The sequence below is a fragment of the Aquila chrysaetos genome, chromosome 19 (genome assembly GCF_900496995.4).
Source record: "Aquila chrysaetos chrysaetos chromosome 19, bAquChr1.4, whole genome shotgun sequence".
Taxonomy (NCBI): Eukaryota; Metazoa; Chordata; class Aves; order Accipitriformes; family Accipitridae; genus Aquila; species Aquila chrysaetos.
This window is the reverse complement of record NC_044022.1, coordinates 8,923,383-8,946,116: the sequence shown is the minus strand read 5'-3', so window position 1 is coordinate 8,946,116 and position 22,734 is coordinate 8,923,383. Positions and strand designations below refer to the sequence as shown.

Sequence of the window (22,734 nt, the reverse complement as noted above, 5' to 3'; positions counted from 1 at the left end):
GGGTTTGTATATGGAGCCCTGTGCTTGTTCTTCGTGTCCCATGAACCCTCATGAAAGCACTGGCTTGCTGGAAGCCTGTTAAATCACAACCCAGAAACTGTGTGGATTGTCAGCTGTTAGAGCAGTGTCTAGTAAAATTGATTCTTTAAGTCTCTACATAGTTTCTTTGACTAACTTTACTCTTTCAATTTACAGAATAATAAACAGTTCGTAACTAATACTGCTGAAGAAATAAGAGAAAAGTACAAGTCTTTTATTGCAGACTTGAAGAGCCAGGATTTCCTGCTCAGAGAGTTTTCCACCAGAAGCAGAATCTGTAGCTTCTACAAAATTGCAAAAGGCTTGTACAATTTGCATGTTTACACTTTCCTATCCTTAATGATTTATTTTAGTTTCTAATTTTCTGAATGTGGTAAACATTGTCTAGATTATAATAATACAGCCATCGGTTAAGGGAAACTGTTTATATATGAATGTTTTGAAATTATTATTTTTTTCAGAATATTGAGTGAATATTCCCAGTACTTAAACACATTAAAAGCAAATGTAGTCAGATTCATTATAGGTTTGGGTTTTTTTCTTAGTAGATGCATTATCAGCTAATGTGATATCTAAAAAGTGATGTGCTCATATAGCAAACAGAATTGTGTGATGTATGACTTCGATTGTCATTATTCTGCACACTATACAGATGTCACAGGCTTGATGTAGATCATATTGGAATCAGTAATGGGACTCCCCTCAATGGCAGTAACAGTTGGATTCTGCTCCCTAAGGTACTCTTCAGACAATGTTTTACTGCTATTTAAAATGGTTGTAATGTGACAAATTTTTTTTTCCTACTTACGTTCTTACTTACTTTATCTACTTCTCTCTTCCACCACGGTTAGCTTCTATTATAATGGGGCACAACTGGCACATAGATTATATCCAGCAATGTTGAAAGGCCCACATATGTCCTCTAGTGATCTCAGAAGCTGTGTGGTTGATGCCATATAAACAAATAATGTAGAATGTCCAAACTTGTGTGAGAATTGTTTAATCACATCAAGTCTAATAGCAGCTTTTGGAGTTGTAGAACAGTGAGAAAATGTTTAAGTAAATGCTTCAGAAGAACATGAGAATATCTGTTTTCACAACTCTTTTTGATCTACGAATTCCACTGATTTTCATGGCCTCTCTATTCTCCTGTAGCTTTGCTGCTCCCATTTTTTTATTTTTGCAGGAATAATGTCTTTCCCACCGGAGCTTTCTGAACTAAAGATCTACTGTCATCTGTTAGAGATGTGATAAAACACTGGCCATTTTGAACCATCTGTTCTTTTACCAGCTGTGCAAAAAAGGAAATGGCTGGGGTCTGCAGACTATCATGCCCATGTACCTGATTGTACAATGTACTGATAAAGATATCAAGTAAATCAACTTCTGTCTTCTCCAAGACTTTGTGTCTCAGTTTTCAAGAGAGATCATGGCCATCCAGCCTGCCGTGCTTTCCACTTGAAAGAATTTATAAAAGCAAACCTCCCCTTCAGTTCGACAGGGCTGAAGAAATTATGCTAAACATGAATGAGCATTGCGCGCTGTATTGTTTATGGGAATAGGTAAGTTTAATTATCTGTGTAAGAACTTCACTGCCGTGACTTGCATCTTTGTCTTTTCACTGAATTGTGTTTATTTTACTACAGTTACTTCTAGAAGAAGCCATCCATTCAAGTGCTGTATGTCAGGAAGTTAGTGATTTTGTGGAATTGATCTGGGCAGGAGCTGTTGGGCATCTGGATAGTTTACTACTTGAATCAGTAAACAACATAAGCCTAAATGATGTAAGTTAATTTTTGTTACCCTTTGAGGGTGAATACATAAATGCTGTTAGAAGTAATTTTTTCCCAGCAAACACATATGTTGGGTTTCAGATTGGGATTGGGAATTACACTTTTGATACTCCTGCACTTCAACAAATCCATGCTTCAGAAATTTTATCTCAAATTTTGCTTTTAAATCATGACACTAAAAACATGCTCTACACCCTAGGATGGATGGCTGTCTTTTCCATTTTATAGCAATTTACACAATTCTTGCCGGAGGATCCCTTTCATGAGATAAGTCAAGTTACATATAAAGATAGTCATAGAAGGCAGTGTCTCCTGCCAGTATGTTTTAACCATAGCCAGCCACTCTCTTGTCAGTCAGCCATTCTCTTGTAATGGAAAAATAGTTTTAATTATAGTCCCTGTCTCCATTATCAGATGACACCTGTAATGAACACACAGCTACTCCTGAAGGCCTTTGGGTATTACAGCTGTTATTAAGAGTAACTGCCTATCCACCCCTTCGTTAAGTCTATGGCTCATTTAACCCCACTTTCCCACATACTTCAATTCTTTTGCTTTGCTCCCTAGACATTTAAGAGGGTAATGATTATTCATGTAATTTAAATTCATATAACTTAACAAACAGCCAACAAAATGACTGTTTAGGACAAGAGTTTTGTTCATCTCTGTTGTCACTGAAGGCAAAATTACCTGAAGTTTATGTTGGTTTTAAATTGGAAGAACTTTGCCAGTAGAAGGTCCCCAATTCTGGAATTACTTTGCCCCAATCTTATTATGTGAAATTCACTTTTGATGCTCTTCAGCTGATGTATGGTAGAAGAATATTTCCTTTTTGATGTGGAAATAATGCACATTTATGTAGGTTCTGGTGAGTAAGTAGTACTTTAGTAATATTGTATACATGTACTCAGAGACAGTAGTGAGTGCATTGCATAAATCAGTAAAGACATAAGGAAATGCTGTTTGTGGTAAATGCTTTTTATGAGGTGCAGTTGTTTGGGTATTAAGATTCCTAACATATTTCAAGTAGGTGAAATTTGATAAATAATTTTCAATCCTTGGTAGCTTTTGCAAGAGCTGAACCATAGACCTAAAAGATTCTGTATCTCAATGCATCGATCTGTAAGAATATGATAAAACTGTTTTTACTAACTCTTCCCACTTATAATTAATTTGCAAGAGAAATAGCATTTGTATTGAAAGGGAAAAAAACCCTCTGGATTTTTGAAACACAATAATTAAGAAGTGGGTTGCTGTTCAGTTAGACTAACCCTCCATTTTTTTCCCAAAGGCATTTGTGAGACAGAGACCAGTCTTGGATCAATATTGAACTGCAGTAAGACATTGCTATGCAGCCTCTAATGTCAACATTTTACTAGCTGTTGCCTGTGGTTCATGTAAATTAAAAAGCATTTTGCCTTCTTCCTCCTGCCTTGAGAAGACAAAATAATATAGAGTATTCTGTGAAAAATTTCCAGTTGAGAAGGAATATCCTGTCTGCCTGGACAAACCGTCTAAAATTAATCATTACTTTCATTTCATTTGTAGGTTGCACTTTATAAATAGGAATTCTACTCTGCTTTATGTATTTTAGGATGAACTAGTGAACTTAGACATTGAGTAAGAAATTGATTATCCTCTACTTCCTGTTATTTCATCAATGCATTAATGCTGACAATATGAATCGACAAGATGTTAAGGAACGCTGTCTTCCAATGTGATTCATATTCCATTTTATTTCAGGGAGGTTATTTTACTGTCTCTTAGCTCTGCTTGAGGTACTTTGCAAGTAGCCCAGTATAAGGGCAGAATAATATCCAACTTCTAAATACTGCTTTCACATCCTAGCTGCAAGAAAATATTTTGTGGATATTGCACTAACAAGAGTTAAAGTTTTATTTCAGTGTGGAATTAAATGATCCACTTTCAGTATTTATCACTTTGTGCTCTTTCTGCAATTTTGCAATAGCTTTCAGTTTAATAATCTCTTTTAAACGTGAGCAAAGCAGAAGGTATTTTACTCCAAGTAAAGAATTCACTGGATGAGGGAGCTGGCGAGGTGGCACTACAAGAGATGATGATGGAATTCTATCAAGTTATACGTCACGAAACTGAAACAGACTATAAAGTTTCCAAAAAGCTGTTACCTAGAAAACAGGACCTGTGTCAGTTCACTTTTCCAGATTGCTGGTAAGCCCTGATGTGCACTGTGCTACACCAGTTTTGAACATGCTCATTAGGTAAATTGACAGGATACTTTGCACAGGTAGTCACAGGCTGTTAGTTTAAAAAAATAATTTATTGCAATCTTATGAATAGAGTGACACCCATGGGAGGAATTCAGTGTTTTGAACAGGAAGACCAGTTGCTGTCCAGATGGTGACAGGAGGTTCCATTGCAATCATTGTTGTGATGGCATCTTCAGCTGCATCAGTGGAGAATCATGGAACTGTTGTTATCATCCAGCTGACCCTAGCAACTACTCCACCATATACATAATCTGTTTCTATTGATTATCTTAAACTATATACAAAATATATCTAAGCTATTTTAACTATATGCAGAGACTGGTCTGTGTACCCTTTGCTTTCCTGCATATGCAGGAACAGTTTCTAGAGACTATTTAAAATTACCAATGTATGTACAGCTTGGTCCGTTCCTACATCTACAGCACAAACTGCTTGGGGGAGTTCCCTGGACTGCCTGGATTGTTAGTGCAAGAAGTTAGTCAGCATATCTAAACAAATAACATCTTTCAATTGGTCTAAGCACAGCTGGCCTGCCTAGGGGAATCTCCAAGTATGTCCCCTGTAGCTCCCCCTCAGCTCCTGTGTTACTTAGTTCCTTCATTTTTAAGCTCGCTAGGAGTTCAGTCAATCGGGAGTTCAGTTAGTCTGCTGCAAGTCAGTCCATTGTCTCCTCTTTGCAGAAGCTAGCTGGGAAATTCTCAGCCTGCTGGGGGGATTGCCGATGAGGTGTGCTGAGTGTGGACACACATGCAGCCCTTGCACCCAGCAGCAAGGGCTAGCTGCTCTGTAAGGGCAGGTGGATGGGGCTGGGGGTGAAAGTGAGCAAGGTACTTCATTCCTTGTGTGACCTGTTTTTCCTGTCCATCTGTTCAGAAGTGCTTGTGTATCCTTAAACTCCTATGACGTTTACATTAATATAAATTCTAATAAAATGTGTATGATCTTTCTTTTCATGTAGCAGCAGTATTAAGTATTCTTCACCCAGTGAAATGGATGGAACCCAGCTCCTGGCAGTTTGTGATGTGGCACCTTGGATCCTGCTCAGATTTGTATGAACAAGATTATTCATTAAATAATGCACCATCAGGTTATGACAGTGTGCGTGGAGTCCGTAAAACAGCAGACATCTCTTCAGACTTTGAGGTACTGATCCTGCAGTATTGGGCACTTGAAAAGGCAACAAGTTTTTGATTTATTATGCCACTGATAGATAACAGAATGAATGTAACCCGCATTTCAATTCAGACACTAAATCACTAGACAGCAATGTGTAAAATCACTTCTGTCTGTCTCGCAGCCTGTAAAGCACATATAAAACTTCTAAGCCTCTAAGCTGCTATTTGTAAAGAATTCTTGCAAGAAAATAATACTTAAAAGAAAGATGTAAATGTTATATTTTATTATAACTGAATCATCATACAAATGTCTGGTCTGTGATATTTAAATTGTTATTTGGAAGCAATATTCTACTTTGTATGGAATAAGAAATCACTACCATGGAAGGTTCATTGTTTTGTAAATGAATCCAGCTGATAAAAATCCATGTCCTTATAGGTTGGTACTGTAAGGCAGGGATGATAGCTGTAGTGGCACACTAGCAGATACAGTTGCTGTCTAGATATCCACCAGGTTTTTTTACTTCTTTTGTTCTTAGTTATTTTGAGGAATGATTGTGCTTTACAGAGAAGAGGAAATACAAGGAGTGTGGAGAATACAAAGTGAGAAGAGATACAAGTGGTAATGATACAGAGAGATTAGGGGAGTGAAAATAAAAGCTGTCAGATTCTATTATTTTTCAAAAATCATGTCTCATTTAGGTTCACCTCTTAATCAATTTGCTTTTTTTTAGATATTATCTACGGCTTTGTTTTTATTGTAAAATACGTTTCTTTGTTTCTACCAGGGTGATGAATATGTTGTGTATAAAACCTGTCAGGTTAAAATTAGGTATGTTGCTAAGTTTTGCCTTGCTGAAGATCAAAAAAAAACATTTCAGCCTGCAGATGAGGTGTAAGTGGAGCAAGATAGCAATAAGCCAGAGTCGCACTGTCATTTACAGTATGAGAGTAAGAAATGTTTTCTGTTTGTATATTGACTTGCTTCCAGAGTTTTCTAAATACTTATCAGAACCCTTTTTAGAATACTTGTATGAAGATAACATAATAAAAAATAATTTGTATTTTATTTGCGGATGTTATCAAATTAGTGATTACCATGTGGCATCTGTGTAGCATCTGTTTAACAGATTTCCTATAGGCATAATTACCAATGGCAGTTGCAACTCCTCCTGTCACAGTGTGTTTCAAGAGAAGCAAAGGAAGCACTTTTGCATAAATCATCAGATGGCCTTTAAATAATTCAAATGCAAGGTTCTAAACAAAGACCTTGTAAGACCTGAAAGAACTATCATGAACTCGTGATCCCTTAGACAGACAGCCTATAGCTCAGCAGTACAACACAAGTATTCATAACAGAAACTGAGTGTTAATTTTGTGTTCTGAATTGCATAAATAAACATGGGCCGTTGATATAGGATTAATTTCAATCATCCTTCCCGAATGTATATTTCAAACAATATCTTTTTAATCTTTCATAAACTCTTTCTTTAGGCTATGAATTACCAAATGCAAATCTTTCAAATCTGGTAAAACTCTTCTTCAGGACAGATACAGTAAAAAAGATTTGTGTTAAACAAGTAAAACCACAGAAAAAGTAAGTTGGTTTCATTAATATTTTTATCTGCTTTATTTTATCAATGTCTTAAATAATTAAGTTAAAACATTTACATTTAACATTTTGCTATTTATATGGAATACTTGATGGTAAGTTGCAATATCAAGAAACTAGTTTAATTTCACCTTTCACTCTAATCTGTTACTATCCTTAGACAGGTAATATCATAGGGAAATAACTTAATTATTACACTTGTTTTCTTCACTAAATACTTCCTTTTGTTTCAGAAACGATTCTGTTATTAAGGATTATAAATAAATTCCCAAGTCACAAAACTTAATGAGACCATGATCTTAATTTTTTTTCAATATCACTGCACTTAATATTTTAGCCTTTCCTTGCATTTGCATTTTAAATAAAAATTTACAATTATCTGAAACTGTGATGTTGCTGGTAAAGCAAGACTTCTTGGAAACTGAGTATTATAATTTTATTCCCAGTAACATTTCTGCATATGGCTGTTTTCAACCAAAATAACAAGAAATGCAGGTAGTAGTAGCTGTAAGTGTGTCAAAACTTAATGCTATTCATATTTCCATATTAAAAACCATGAAAAGTGCTTTTCATGAGCATGTCCTAGTTTCTTCTCTGTTCTGTCTGCAAAGCAGGCACAAAACCACATCTGTTATAATATTCTAAAGTTATATTTAATCTTGAAATACTGTTTCCTATTATTAAGTTGCTTTTATTCAGTACAATTACTACTGGTTAATAGAAATATTGTATTGATTGGCTAAAGAGTTGATGCTGGTTCTGCCATATATCAGGAATAAATTAACAAGTTCATACACTACTCATCCAGTTGTAGAAAAGGTATTTAAAATGATAATACAATTTAATTTTTAATGTTAAGGGAAAATTCAACTAGAAAATAAGAATAAAAATTGGGAAACACTTAAGAATAGTTATTCTGTGAGGATGGAGATCAGGTATCTCTATCTCACTCTTTGCAGCTTCAGGTTCTAGAGGGAGCAGCACAAACACATCCAAGTTAGGTGCAAACTTATTAATACTATATTAATAACATAATACATTTTTCTGGCTGTAGGCTGGTTCTCTCTGCTAATACTTCAGGGCTGTATTGCATGTTTTATCCACAGGCTTCTTAAGGATAATGGAGATGTGGCTGTAAATAGAAAATAATTGCTCATAAGATATGAAGAGGATACACAGATTATTGGTACATTAATAATTGAGGTTAGGACTCAGAATAGTCAAGAATATTTATTAAAATGGGCCCATGTAACAAAAATGCTGTAAGACTGACAAATGCAAGGCTACATGTAGATGAAATGATTGCAGCCCTACACATCTGCATCTTGGGAGATTATATCCTGGAATACAGCAACTACCAATAACCCAGGGTTTATTACTCACCCAGTGAGTCAGCAACCTGAAATGAACAACCATTGCGATATTGTGGCAAAAATGGCTAATACAGTCCCAAAATATACAAACCAAAAGTAGCAAAGAGAGATTATTTTACTTTGTCAGACAAGACTGACCAAAATTGGCAAAATGCCAATCTGAAGACGTTAAAAAAATGAAAAGCAAACCAAAACATAAAAAAACCAAACCAAACCAACAACAACAAAAACAGCCTCAAGGCCACACACGTTGACCTCTGTCTGCAAACTGGAAGGTGATTCCATGACGTCGTATGGTATCTTGTGTCTTTTATGTATCTTGTATTGTATGATTGCACATATCAAATTGCTTTTTAATGTCATTACAGAAATATACTAAGAAGCAAAGACTGGAAATTAAAGCTGAATAAGAAAAAAAGACATGGTTTTAGCAGTGAGGTTTGGAACAGTTAGGCAGGGAAAATGATGAACTCGCCTTCTCTGAAATCCAGTTTGATGTCTGTTATGAAGCTTTGCTTTAGAAAATAAAACATTAGGTTAAATGAAGAGATAATAGGCTAAAATGTTATGTAATGTGTTATAGAGGAGATCATGTCAAATGACCTCTTGATCCCTTCTAACCTTTTAAACTATGAATACCCATAGTGAATCAGCATGGTTATTCTTTGGGTATCGTAGTGACAGAAACTTGTCTAACTGGTTTAGTATTCTCCACTTTCATCCAAAGAGTTAAAAAAGACAGGAAACAGCTCCTTCTCATGCAGATGTCATGCAGATTAAACATCTTCCCTGGAGTGCCATTCAGGTTTTTTTTTCTTTTCTCTTTATTTAGTGGATTTTCTGTGGATATGTCTATTGAGATGCCATCTAGTATTGAACGCATACATAGTTGGACACATAAACTTAAAATAAAGGTAAATTAATTTCACTGTAACTATGCCTCTGCCTTGGCAGTTCTGCTGTGTATTTAAAATGGACCTTTTATCCTAGAAAATGCTTGTGCCAGATCTGTCTGGCTTTGTGCACTGTTCATTCTGCAAACAGCTTGTTCTTCTGTATCTCTCGGATGAAAATTTCTCTTGTGCTTGAAGCCTTTCTGGTTTGGTTGTCTTATCTAAAAATAGATTCAGGAAAGTTAATGATATTTTAAAGAATGTAATATGTAAATAGAAACTATACCTCATAAACTTTCAGTAACCTTTTCGGCAAAAAGCTTTGGGACTACCCCTATGAAATCTGCTGTTGTCATTCCCTGTCCTCACAAAGTAAATGATATTCACTTTATTGTTATTAAATAAGTATTTAAATGCCTGTTTTCCCCCTCTTCTAGAAAACAAACTGCAAGGCTATAATCAAGACTGTGGAGAGTAGCTCCTTGGACATTAGCAGCTTTGTTCTAGATATCTGGATTTCTCATGTCTACCTACCTCGAATGTGGGTAGAGAAGCATCCCAACAAAATGAGTGAGGTACTGCATAACAATACTGAATATGCTAAAACGTAATAAACAGGAACAGTTTAGTTTTGGTGGGTAAAAGATGAAGAACAATTTCACACCGTGGACAGTGATCAATTTGATCTGTTTTATTAAGCTGAGTATTCTCCAGAAATTAGTTTTCTTTTCAGTTGCAGAGAATCCTGTTGCTTTTGTTTTATTGTTTGCCTTGTAAATGTTTCAACATAGTGTACGATCATTTCTGTTAAAACAATTTTTTTCTAACTGTTGTGCTGCTGTTTGTATTTCATAGAAATATGACTAGTGTTTGATACAGATGTTGCATTTGCAGCAGTGGAAGTTAACAAATAAGACATGGCTAAGGCTGGAACTAAGTAGCTTCAGAATCATGCAATTGCTATACTAATTAAAAATAAGTAAAATTTTAAACCATTAAATTTGTAGGGCTGTATTTACAACTTACACACAAATATTTATAGACTCTGTCAGTGTTTTTTAAGGCATCTGGCCTTCCTAGAAGATTTTGCATTCTATCGTAGTTATTACTGCTGCAGTAATTATTCTCAAAGACATTTGAATCTTTTCTTTTTCACTAATAAGTGAAAAAGACATAGCTAGCACTTCTAGCACTCTGAATCAGCCAGAAACAGAATCCAGCTGTGGCTATGTCATGAAGAGCTCATTATCACCACTGGAGAAGAACATTAATAAAAGGTTAGCTAGGAAAGGAAAGATCAGTTCAACCCCTTTTACTTTCACCCACAGTAAATCCTTGCCTGAGAAATACATTTAAAACTTAAGAGTGTGTCTTAAAGTATGTGATTCCAAGTTACTAGAAGCTGTTGCATTCTCCCACATTTTTTATGAAGTCCCTGGCACTTTTAGTTATTTTCAGCTCCTTTTTTTTTTTTTTTTCTTAAATAAGATAAAATGCTGCAGAGGTGAAATGTAAAGTCTTGGTGTTACCAATCTGTCAATCCAATATTGAAATTGATTAAAATAAGTAAAATGACAGATAAGATTGTCTTCTTTCCGACAATGAGGTCTTTTTTTTTCTTCCTTTTAATCAGAGTTGCTTAGTTTAAATGTATTAGTTTAGGGATTTCTTTCTGATTACTGCAATAATACTGATATTCCCCCAAGGAAAGGAGAAAGAAAGAGATTCCTATTTGTGTCTCCAAACTGCAAACCTTTCCTTCCCTATTGGAAACACTTTCACTTCTTCAAGGATTTCACTGTTCCACTTTTGAAAGCCTTTGTTTTTTACAGCATCTCTGTTCATAGCAAGGATGGTATGCACCTCAGGTTTACATATTTTTTTAATTCTAGTACTTCTCGCAAACTGATGGTGGCAGTGATGATTGTAAAAGAATGATATCTGTGATTTTTTTTTTAAATTTTTTTGTAACTTGTAGACGAGAATCCAGTGCTGTTTGCAGAAGAGTGAATTAGATAAGAACATGAAACCACAAAATTCTTTTTTCAGTTTTTTGTGTGAGACCTGGCATACAGGTAAAGGACAGGGAAGTTGCACTTTTCAGGCATTAAGAGTAAATTACATATATTTGTTAAAACTTCAAAATATGGCTATATTCTGCTCTCATTCCATAATAAGAAAAATGGAGGTGCTTCGGTACACTTCTAATGAAATAATATTTGTCCACTGTGCTGATGATTTTGTTTCTCCCTCTATAAGCTTGTATGCTTGTATTCCAACCAGAGCTTGAAACAGCATTTGAAGAAGAGCAGCTGTCCAGTAAAATTATTATTTTATTAGATTGCTTGAATTCTATGGCAGGTTCAGCTCTACACCAAGCAAAGCAGATTGCTTTACGTGTGTTGGAACTATTTTGTTTCAGACAAAGAGTGAATGTGGTCAAATTTGGCACAAGTGAGTTTCTCTGTTTCCTTTTTACCTGACAGCCACCTTTTACCTTCTTGTCATGGCTTATGCACATCATTATTATCAAACCAGCATAGTACACTGAACTGCAACCAGGAATATGTAGCTGTATGGAATACTTCTACTCCGATATTCCAGTCATAAAACTTAAACTTGTGTTTCCATGTTGTTGCTACATGCTTAATATTTTAATGCTCTTAATATCAATCTTTATTCACAGATTTCACAGAATTTTGTTCTTTTTCCATGAACATCACAAATGATTTGGCATCACTGAAGGAGTTATTACAGTAAGTAAATCAGTTTCGTTGTATTCTAGAGAATACTTCTTTGTATGGGATGCTTATCATTGCAAAACTATGTTATGCAACTTTTCCTCTTTTATTCTTTTTCTTTAGGCCAGCTTCTAAGATTTTTCTGTGATTTAGTCTATTTGAAGTCTATTTTCCCTAGTAACAAGCACAGCCACATCTGAATATTAATTACAGTTTGGTTTTAAGCGATTGCTTAAGTTGGTATTTTGAAGCTGAGTAGCTATCAGTGTTTCCCCCTAAATTTATCTTTTGGAATTTCATACCTCTCATTGCCTGCTCACAGCAGAAGGAGAGGAAATGATGGACTTCCTTCTGGAAATCTACAGTATGTAAGTGAAGGCAGCACTTAGCCCAAAGGACTTCCAGTGATAAGGAAAATGCTTTTGGCACCAGAAGTTCAGATGTAGACTACTTAGTGTTGCGAATGGAGTGGTTTTTACTGCTTAAAGAATCACCTTGAAGGGTATTAGCAAAAATGATTTAATAGAAATTTATAAAAGTGCAACTTCACAGAATTCATTGGCAAGGTTCACTCTATTACTTAGTACATGGATAAAATGCACACAGGAAAATGAGATCAGAATCAAACTAAACTTATGTATATAGAGACCAAAAACATAACAGGGTAAAAGAAAATGTGGGAAAGGGTAAGGGAAACCCTCCCGTTGAGTCATGAGGTTCAGAGAAGACCCCCTTGCTTTCTAAACTCCTGTCGGAGTCTAGGCGCAGCTGGATCAACTCCTAGTCCCAGACTTGGTGAACAGTTTAAAGGGATTATGAGTATAATAGCAGCCTGAGATTCATTGACAGTTGAATAACGTTCATGACAGTGACTTATGTATGGATTTGAAAAGCAATATTTGTAATATACTTGCTATAGAATATTCAAGGTAGTACACACACATGCACAAAGACACTAAGAGATATACATATACACGAATCAAAGCAGTATATCTGTTAATCAAGTTCAGTGAAAATATTCACATCAAATGCTTCGGCATCTTTCTCAATGGGTGAAGGGTCAAGCCTCAAGGATTGAAGAGTATCAGCCCAAGTCTCATCGGCTTTCGGTGACAGACCTCCGATCTTTGCAAACTGAGCTCTGAGAGGCGTCCCACTCAGAGGGAGATGCTGGTCGCAGCCCGCTGCAGTTCGGGAGGGCTCAAAGGGTCTCACTTCGTATTGCTGTTTATAGGTTCATGAGATGATTGGCTTTATTCATCAGCAAATTACTGGGATTCCAGTAGCACTGGTACCCTTTCACATGAGTTATGATTCAGATAAGGAAGGTTCCAAGGCTGTCAGAGAATAACTTAAGATTTAGATACAGGATGCTCCAAGGCTGTCAGGAGAGGACTGAGATATGTCCCAAGGTTGTCAGGAAATGACTAATTATCCCTACTCCTGTCCCCAGCCTCCACCAGGCAACAGGAGTCCTTGGTATGGTGAGTGCAGCTCCCTGTCTTAGCCATGAAAGAGTTCCTGGTATGGTCAAGGGACGCTTAACCGCCTAACTCATTGCACTTATGCTAAGGCCTAGTGAGACTCCCCGAATTCGCAGATCGGCCCAGAGAGGGGGAAAATGCACCACCGCACTTAGAACAGTAGGTTTTGATTAGTACCATATCTTGTGAGTGCCAGAAGTAGGCTTCTCATCTGTAACTAAAGCTCCTTGATGCTAGCATAATGCATAAGATACTAATGTAATGGATGTCTTGAAAAAGTGATGGTAAGATGCAAATGATGATCAATGCAGAGTAACACAAAGCAGAAAACAACACTAACTATACCTGTATAATGTTGGGCTTCACCCAGAAAAGAGATGCTGGAGCCAGTGTAAATGGTAGCCCAGTGTTCAGCAGCAGTCAAAAAGGTAAACACTTAGGCAGCTGTATAAATCTGTATTGCTATGGCATCTTGAATACTGTAGGCATTTCTGGTCACTCCATCTTAAAGAGAGGAGCTAGAGAGACAGAAAACAAAGATGGCCAGATATATGGAAGACCTGCTGTACAAGGAGAGGACTCGTCCTGATTTTTTTTTGCTTCTGTTGAATCCTTACACAGTAATTTCTTTTCCAGGATAAACAGAAGAAAGGGGGAATAGGGATGGTTACTTGCTGTTTCTCACCTCTTAACGATAAAAGGACACCCAGCAAAATGATCAGTCAGCAGATTTAAAACAAAAAGCAAACAGTCAGCAAAGTCTTCCATTCAGTTCTGTAAATAGGAATGAAATTCCTGAGCTCCAAAATCAGTTGCAGTACCCATCCTCTATTCATGCATTACCTAAAAATAAGATACGAGTAGAAGGAAAAATTATCTTCAGTCCTGCCCTGAGATAAACATTTTGTAAATTATTTTCTTTGCTTTGCTTTATAAACTGATTTTATAAAGAGCATGATGACATCAAACTCATGGTATTTTCTGTTCTTTTCATGGGCAATCCATCATGCTTAAGAAACAGTATAAAATCAGAGCCAACAAGTGGTGATAACATCTCCAGAGTCAAATTTTACTCTGGATTTGCCCAGGGTGAGGTAGAACAGGGCAATAAATTTTTATTTTAAATAATACATTTTTATTTTCATTTTGAATGTACAAATGACATTATAATGATAATGTGCATAATACAAGAAGACATACATTTTTGATTAAAAAGAGAAAAAAGGTCTCACTAACTCTGGAATTATTTCATTCCTTGTAATTTTGCTAAACAGGAACTCCAGCTGTAGCTGATGTTTGTGCGAATGCTTTCTTAAGTGGAAGAGAATGAACCTGAACCTTTTTCAACAGAAAAAGGTTTCTTTTTAAAAAGAGGAGTGGTTTTTAAACTTTTAAATGCAATTACTTTGTATCATGATGTAGTGGCTGTATGGGTAATGTTGGTAAGATTCTTAGTGAACATTATGCTCTCCAGGAACAACCAAGGTGCTTTGTAACAACAGAGAAAGAAAGGATTCAACAGAGAATTGAGTTGACTTCTGTAAACTGGAAGGAAATTTTTGCGCTCCAAAATCAGGTACAGTACCTATAGTCTCTTCATGCATTACTTAAAAATAAAATGTAGGTAGAAGGAAAAAATATTTTTACTTTAATCCTGTCCTGAGATAAAGTAAAATACATTTATAAAATCTCTATAAACAGATTTTACAAGTGTATGATGACATCAGTCATGCTATGTTTTATTGCTTTCATGGGCAACTCAGCAATGGATATGTAAGGAACAGCATAAAATCAGGGCCAACACGTAGTAATACACCTCCAGAACCTTTTCACAGCCTCCATCAGTTTGCAGCCTGGGGACTTCCTGAGACGAGTATGAAAACATATCAGGGAAGCCGAGTGGAAGAAATATATGCAAATAATGCACATTATGCAAGAAAATAAAAAGTAGTTGGGTTTTAGAGGATTGGACTGAGATGTTGCAGCAGGAACTTCCCCTGGACAGTCAGACCAATTGCTAGGGAAACTGGATGAAACCGTACTGTCCCAGAATCCTGCAGGTAGGAGTCAGAGCAGGTAGTGTTTAGCTTTGTTGGTTTTGGTATGTCCCTTGTGGTGGGAGAAGTCCCTGTTACCCATAGCCAGTTTGGCGAGTTTACCAACTTAAGGGGTGAGGTTGTGATCAACAATCAGATTGTGGATCACACAGTCAATATCTGTAAGTAATAAACAGAAGGAGGTTTTCAAGAGTATTACATGATCCAAGTGAAGAAGCCACCATGGGATGCACTCAGTGGAGCCTTCTGTCGTTTATTGGCAGAGATTGGCCATTCAGCATGGTGGTATGTTGAACTACCTTTTGCTGGGAGTACACCCTATACACTAGATTAAGTAAGTCTTTCAGGTGCCCCAGCTTCATGTTCCTTTGCACAGCAGAGTCCACCTAGTATTTGCATCCTCATGACTCTTTCTTGCTATTTTTTTTAAAGCATTGCTTCGTTCTGTGTGTAATTAACTTTATGTATGAAGATTGTATGTGAAAGTAGTGAAGTATAGCAAACCTTAGCATTAAGAAGAGATACGTATTTTTCCTATATTTTTGACAGGACACTTTTATTTCTAAACATTGAACCATTACCATATCCCACATGAATACAGTGGGGATTAGAGTAGTAGACTTGTGATTGACTCTTGTGGGAATTAACTCCTGAACTGCGGTTCAAGTTTTCTTCTTTTTCAGCAGAGTTGCCAATTGTTGAATTTTAAAAAGGAAAGTTTCTCACAGTTTTTTACACTAATTAAATTTAATATTCTACAGATTTTCACTTTTTACATAATTTGGATAATTACTATCTAAACATCCATTTTAAATCATATATTATCTTCTAAATTACCTTAAACAAATGGTTATAAATTTGTGTCTACAGTTACAGTTTTCTAAGACATAAAGCTGCAATGACAGGAAGAGTTTCGGAAGTATTTAATATTGAAGAGTAAGTACTTGAACATCCTGTCGAAAGCCTGTCTTCCATCTGACCTGAGGGTAGCAAACCATTTGGCAGATAATTTTAATCATGAGACTTGTCTAATTTTTGGCAGGGAAGGTCAGATAAAATAGGATTGGTTTTGTTAATACTGCATTTAACAACATATATAGTGAACTTTATAATTTTATAGAGACTTTGCATTCTCGGCAGAGGAGAGGGATCCTTTATTGTTTCTTTTGAGTAAGAGGAATGCTTATTTTTTAGCACCTTTAAAAATAATTTTCAGAAGGAATTTGAAATAAATTTGAAAAGGCTAGTGTTGTCATTGTGCATACTTAATATGGGAGTGATTTCAAAATGACTTTGTTCTTACTGTTTAAGGGTTTTTTACAAGGTAGGCTAACTATAACATTCCAGGTCAATTACAGACATTTGATGGTGTATCAAAGGTTTTTGAAGTTTAATATTTGAATCACCTAAATTGATTATGTAGAGTTCAGGTTTTGTGTAAGCTTTTTAAAAAATATTTAAAGTAATCCTATGTCTATTTTGTTCTTGCCAAATACATTTTCAGTGTCCTGAATCTTTGGCTTATCCATATCTTTGTTTATTCCATAGGATGGCTCTTGGAATCTCTAGTCCACAGTTAGGAAAAATCTTGACACTTGATGTTGATCATTGGATTAATAATTTCCTTATTAGAAAAGGCATTCAGTCACTTGGCAAATACTTTTCTGTCATTAAAAAGCAGTACATTGTATTATGTTTCCTATCTGTAAGTGTTACTACTCTATATGTCCAGTGGAACTCTCAATAAGATATGCTCAGAATTTAAATGGATCTCTTAACTTAGAGTTTTCAAAAGTGCCTGATTTTAATAATATATTTTCTTCTCAACTTCTCTCACAATATAGTGTCCTGATTGCTAAGCACATCTCCTGGCAAAATATGTGGAGGATGTGAGATAGTTGGAGTAGCAATACAGGTTCTTTTATCTCAATTATTGTATCTGCTATATTAATATCTACTAAAGAAAAAAAAGGAAGAAAAGTCTCTCGTAGGAGAGAGGCAGAGATCACTTCTGCTTTTCACATTTCAAATAATATGAATAATATTTATGTAACTCTTACACACGTACACTGTCTGCAGCATTCAGTATGCACTGCACCTATACACACTTTGCTGTTTGATTCTGTCAATCGGGGCTGTTTGCTGTCAGCAGACCAGAAAACCTGGGGGGAAAAAAAGGCAATTCCTTCTTTCTAAATTATTAGAGGGTGCAATGTTTCATCAAAAGACAAAAATCCTACAAGTTTCCCATTATTGCATCTATTAAAATCAAAGTAGATTAGAATCCAAGCAAACACAAACTGCAGAAATTCCAACAAAGCATTACCAAGTTTAAGTTTGAAAGCCAGGAGCATGTTTGTCAAATCACTAATGTGAATACTCTCGATAGTAGTGATTGTATGGTGAAACAATTAAATGGCATTAGGACAATTGATGATTTAAAGTGATATGGAGTACTTTGCAGAAAGTACCTTTTCTGTTGTCAAGGAATCATTTAAATAGTAATACCTACTGCGGTTGATTGCTACTCTTCTTGTGCTACAGTCCATATGCTGCACAAAGGAACTGAAAGGGATAGTTTTCAAAACACTGATGAAACTGGATGATTCATCTAATTCAAGGTGTGCTTTTAAATAAAATTTTATAATTTAATGTAGCAATATAAACTTTCTCAAAATACAGAAGATTAAATTCATTATGGAGAGTCAATAACTATACTATGGGATATGGCTGTAGAAAAGGGAAGGGAAGGTATTAATCATGTTGTTGGCAACTGGTTTCTTTAAGAGGATGGATGGAGGAAGGAATACTTTGCAAAATATGATACAAAAATTGAGAAGTATAGAAAGTAGTAAAAGATATTTTGTACTTCTTATTAGAATCATTGAATAATTCAGGTTGGATATGACCTCTGGAGGTCATCTCTTCCTTAAAGCAGGGCCAACTCAGATGTTGGATAAGTTGTTCAGAATCTTGCCCAGCTGAGGTTTAAATATCATAAGGATGGATATTTGCCAACCTCAACTTTTTTAAGGGCAACCTTTTCCAGTGTTTAATATCACTTATTTTAGAAATTAGGAAAAAAAATTCTGTTGGACTTTTCCTTCATGTAACTTGTGCCTGTTGGACTGCACCCTTTTTTAGGGTTACATTTATGGCTTGGTGTTCTTCACAGGCATACACCATAAAATATTCTGGACAAGACTTTTGAAATTATTAGAGCAGATGATTCTTCACAGCACAACTTCCACCCTTTCCTTTAGCTGTGGGGAATGCTGGTGCTGGCTCATTCTGAACCCTTCCCCCCTCACTTCTGTAAGTCCCAGCGCTCTATTATCTTTTGAATATAGGGTCCCTACATCTGGAAATTCCCTTTCTTTGGGCGTGAAGTTAACAATTATCAGCTGGCAAGTTTTTTGGTATAGAGGAAAGACAAAGGTCTTTAAAAGAAGTATGAAGGAATAGGCCTCCAGTGAATCTGGATTGCCCCAGCCACCAACAGACTCCTCGTGCCAAAATGGGAAGATTTACACACTTCATACTTTACAGGGCATGTAGGAACAGGATAAAGAAACAGTCAGGAGAGCCCTGGAAATCTTCCTCCCTCTTTCGAAACTCCCTGGCAGAGGGAAAAATTGGTTGTATAATTTTGGCTACTCTAGTCAGGAATACAAATAAAATTGCATTGACTGCTGGATGAAAGCAATTCTAACGTATGTGAGTGTACAAAGGAGTCGTCAAGCTTGCCTTTATGAAATGCATAGTACTTCACTGTGGTGATTGGAATAGTACAAATAAACGCAAGTAATGATTATGAAAGATTCTAAAAAGATAGGGCAGCTTAGATAGTTTTCTGCATCAGATGATATTTTATACAGGCTGGATCATCGTACCATAGATTATTTCAGAGTACAAGTGCACTTTTTTTTTGTATTAACCTTTAGGTTGCTTCAGGGTATTACCGAGATCAAGAACTGACCCAGTCTATGCTCAATATTGTCCACTGTGGAAAAAGATTTCCTTTTCAGTTCTTTGTTCTTCCAAATTTATGTAGCATTCCCTTTTTCTTCTGTTAATACACTGGCACAGCATTTCCTACTTTCTCTCTACCACTAATTGCTACAAATTTATCATTTACTCCCCTTTATTCTTAAGGTGTAGAGTCTTACTTTTCCCAATGTCCTCTTAATTTTTTTCCACAGCACACTTCTGATTATTGCCTTTCCTGAAATTGTTAGTATTTTAAAGTTCAACATACCAATTTATGATCCAGTACCATTTGACAATGGTAGAATCTTGGCACAAAGCCTTACTAGCCAGATGAAAATATAGATCTACAAGTTCGGGCTGTCCACAGAGACATTCATATTAAAAGATCTGCAATGATAGTAATTCTGGACTGACACATGTTGGACACAGGCCCTTCCTCTGAATAGAAAAAAGCTGCACTAAAGCAGCTGTGAAAAAAAAAAACCTCAAGCATTATTATTAGCTTCTGCACTTTCTTGTGCTTAAAAAAGGGCAAGGTCTTCATTTTATCCTCAACCTTTTGCAAAGCAGAGGGCAGAAGGTGCAAGTATACTCTCACCTCAGAAGTTAATCCTACAAGCAGGAATACCAGGTCCGAAAAGATTTTTCAAATAATTATTGTTGCAAGAAATTATTTTTTTTTCTTGCTCCTTTGGTGGATTCACAAGATTTTATTATAATAAAACTTCATTTCTACATACAGTGGTGTTCACTGGGCTTTTGAGTTGATCAAGAGAGCAATAGAGTGGGTAAGAAGAGTTGAGAGGTGATTTCCATCTATTTGCTATCGACTTGAACTTGGGAAAGACTGTGATTCTGCTACCAGGAAAAATACCGGGTATCAAGTTTATCTAACATGAATTCTCTTTCTACTTAAAATATTTAATCACATAATTCTTTCAGTTAATAGCAGAGTTAGCTTTCCTTGCAGTTTTATATAAAAATGTTTAAATTGAGGACATTTGATCTTATATTATCACTGAATAATAATTCTTACAGTCACAGACTTAAAGGTAGGGAAATAAAGGGTCTTACAGTTAGTAAGTCTTGTTTTTATATATATCTAGTATTTTACTTACCTGTAACTGTTAAAAATACCTTAATATTTCATTTTTTTATATTAATCTCTTTGGTTCATTGCACATTATAAAGGACTTTTATAATATCTTTGTTTTGATTTCTTCTAAAACCTTATATACTTCTTCAATGGCACGGTAAAGAAAGCATAATGTAGCAATTCAGTTAAATATGGCAGGAGATGTTTTGACAGACACAAGAATGTGACAAAGAACTAATAAATATCTTCATATCAGTGTTTTCAATTGGATGGTTTTGTAATTCCTACAGCGTGCCTTGTAACGCAAACAGCAGAACAGTTATTTTTCTCCTGCACTGCTTTTCTTATCGGTCATACATCAATTTGTGAATACAGAGGTCAGTTTTCTTAGGAGGAATGAGTTCTCTCCTTTTGTTTTTTCCTGGTGTTACTCTGTATTCTGATTTTATTCTGATGAAAACCTAACTGATTAGTTTTATTTTAGACCAGACCAAACACTGAAGCCTAATAACAAAACCAGACTAAAAGCAATTCAGTTTAATTTAATGGGCTTTTCACAGGTGTTTGAATGAACACACTACCTCTTCTAAATCAAGGAGCTGCACAGAATCACACTTTGGTACTTTGTGATCTGAGGAAATGTAGTTAAGACACTTCGTACAATTGCTTGCACTGAGGCGGGATCAACTGTGTACAGAACATACTCTACACTTGTTTGTCCAAACATTGGAAATATTCAGAAGCAGGAGATAGATTCCACAGCCACCACAGCTAATGCGTTACACTGCCCTCGCAAACGGAGAACGCTCCCTGGCAGTAATAGAGAAGTGTTGTAAGAGGTTACTAAGGAAAACTGTGGAATCTCTTTCATAGATGTTTTCATGAGAATTTAAGCAAACATCTGCCAAGGACAGAGTAGATACGCTTGATCTTGTAGAGGAGGTTGCTAAAAGGGATATCCTGAGGTCCTTCTGTTTCTAAGGTGCTCCGAGTCCTTGTTTTCACATGTTTAAGATACTGGCTCTTTTTAGTAAAAATACAAAGGAAGGATTTGTACTACACTTTCTATTTGAGAAAAGCTAAGATACGGGTTTCTTAATAACTAGAAGAACTGTTTAATGTAGACAATTATGAACTAGCTTCTGAATCTGCTGTTAAGTCTTTGTATGGTACTAGAGTTACCTTAGAAAGTAAGTGCTGGCAAAAATATGAATAAAAGAATATTTTTTTTTCCTTCACTGAATTATTCAAATAGTTGGGTGTTTTCACTGTTGCAACAATACATCCCATATGGGTATGTATGGAAAGTATACATGCAGGCTAAAGCCTGAGTTTCATTTGCGTGATGTGTGTTCTTTAAGGAACTGTTCCTGAGATACAATACATTAACACTCCGGCTCTAACAAAGGCAGCTGAATAAGCAAATAGGGTGTGGTTTATTTGCTTTTCTTACGAGATTGTCTTTTTTTTTTTCTCCTGCACAGAGCTGTGCTTGCCTATAGGCAATTATATTAACATGCAAAATACTACAAAATTTAAAAAGATTCTTTTTCCTAGTGAAAACCCCCATTCCCCAGCAGGACCGCATCCCAAGGTGTCCGCGTACATCTTTCTTGTGCGTTTCCCCAAAACCTCATCCGGCTGAGGGCAAAGAGTAACACCTTTGTACCGGGGCACTCAGCACGCTCTGTCTTTTCACCTGGACAAGCCAGGCCCACCCGGGCACCGCACCTTCCGCAGAAAGGTCAGCGGCGTCTGAAGGCGCCTTTGAGTGCCCCCGGCCACCGCTCACCACCGCCCTTCTCCGGAGAAGGGCTGCTGCGCCACGCACCGACGCCTTACGCGGGGGTTCGGTCGCGCTTTCGAGGAAGGGGCCCCCCGGGCCTGCGTGCAGACCGGCAGCTCCAGCGGTCAGCCGGCGCTCGCTCCTCGCCGACGGGACCGGGGCTCCCGGCAGCCGTAGTGCCGACACCCGCGACGGCCAGCGCCGGCGGGCGGCCGCAGCGGGGCGGCACCGGGCTCCCCGCTTACCGCCGCCCGGTTCCTGCGGCGGGCACGGGGCCGGCGGAGAGCCGGCCAGGGGACCCGCCGCCTTCACACGGCGGACCCGCCCCCTCCGCCGTGGCCGCCTGCTCCGGCTGCCGCCGCCCCCACCCATTGGCTGCCGCGGGCCGCCGCGCGGAGGGCACGAGGGCACGAAGGCCTGAGGGCTCGGGGCCCCGCCCCCGTGCGTCATGGGCTGGCGGGGCGCCGATTGGCTGCGGCCGCCGCCTCGCTGCCTCCTCGCCCGGC

General features: G+C 37.1%; 1 protein-coding gene across 1 annotated transcript in view; it reads left to right on the top strand.

The window, feature by feature from the left end:
• The window catches only part of PARP4 (poly(ADP-ribose) polymerase family member 4), a 32,634-nt gene extending 10,954 nt beyond the window's left edge, over positions 1-21,680 (top strand). The window contains 18 exon segments of the mRNA XM_030043268.1: positions 196-293; positions 295-340; positions 1,686-1,837; positions 3,834-4,022; positions 5,040-5,109; positions 5,111-5,224; positions 5,985-6,147; positions 6,691-6,793; positions 9,014-9,095; positions 9,512-9,649; positions 11,053-11,149; positions 11,334-11,528; positions 11,761-11,830; positions 14,722-14,875; positions 16,905-16,922; positions 16,924-17,022; positions 17,859-17,977; positions 20,089-21,680. Of these exon segments, the coding sequence (XP_029899128.1) occupies positions 196-293; positions 295-340; positions 1,686-1,837; positions 3,834-4,022; positions 5,040-5,109; positions 5,111-5,224; positions 5,985-6,147; positions 6,691-6,793; positions 9,014-9,095; positions 9,512-9,649; positions 11,053-11,149; positions 11,334-11,528; positions 11,761-11,830; positions 14,722-14,875; positions 16,905-16,922; positions 16,924-17,022; positions 17,859-17,977; positions 20,089-20,245 (2,064 nt within the window). The 3' untranslated portion in view covers positions 20,246-21,680.
• The last annotated feature ends 1,054 nt before the right edge of the window (positions 21,681-22,734 follow it).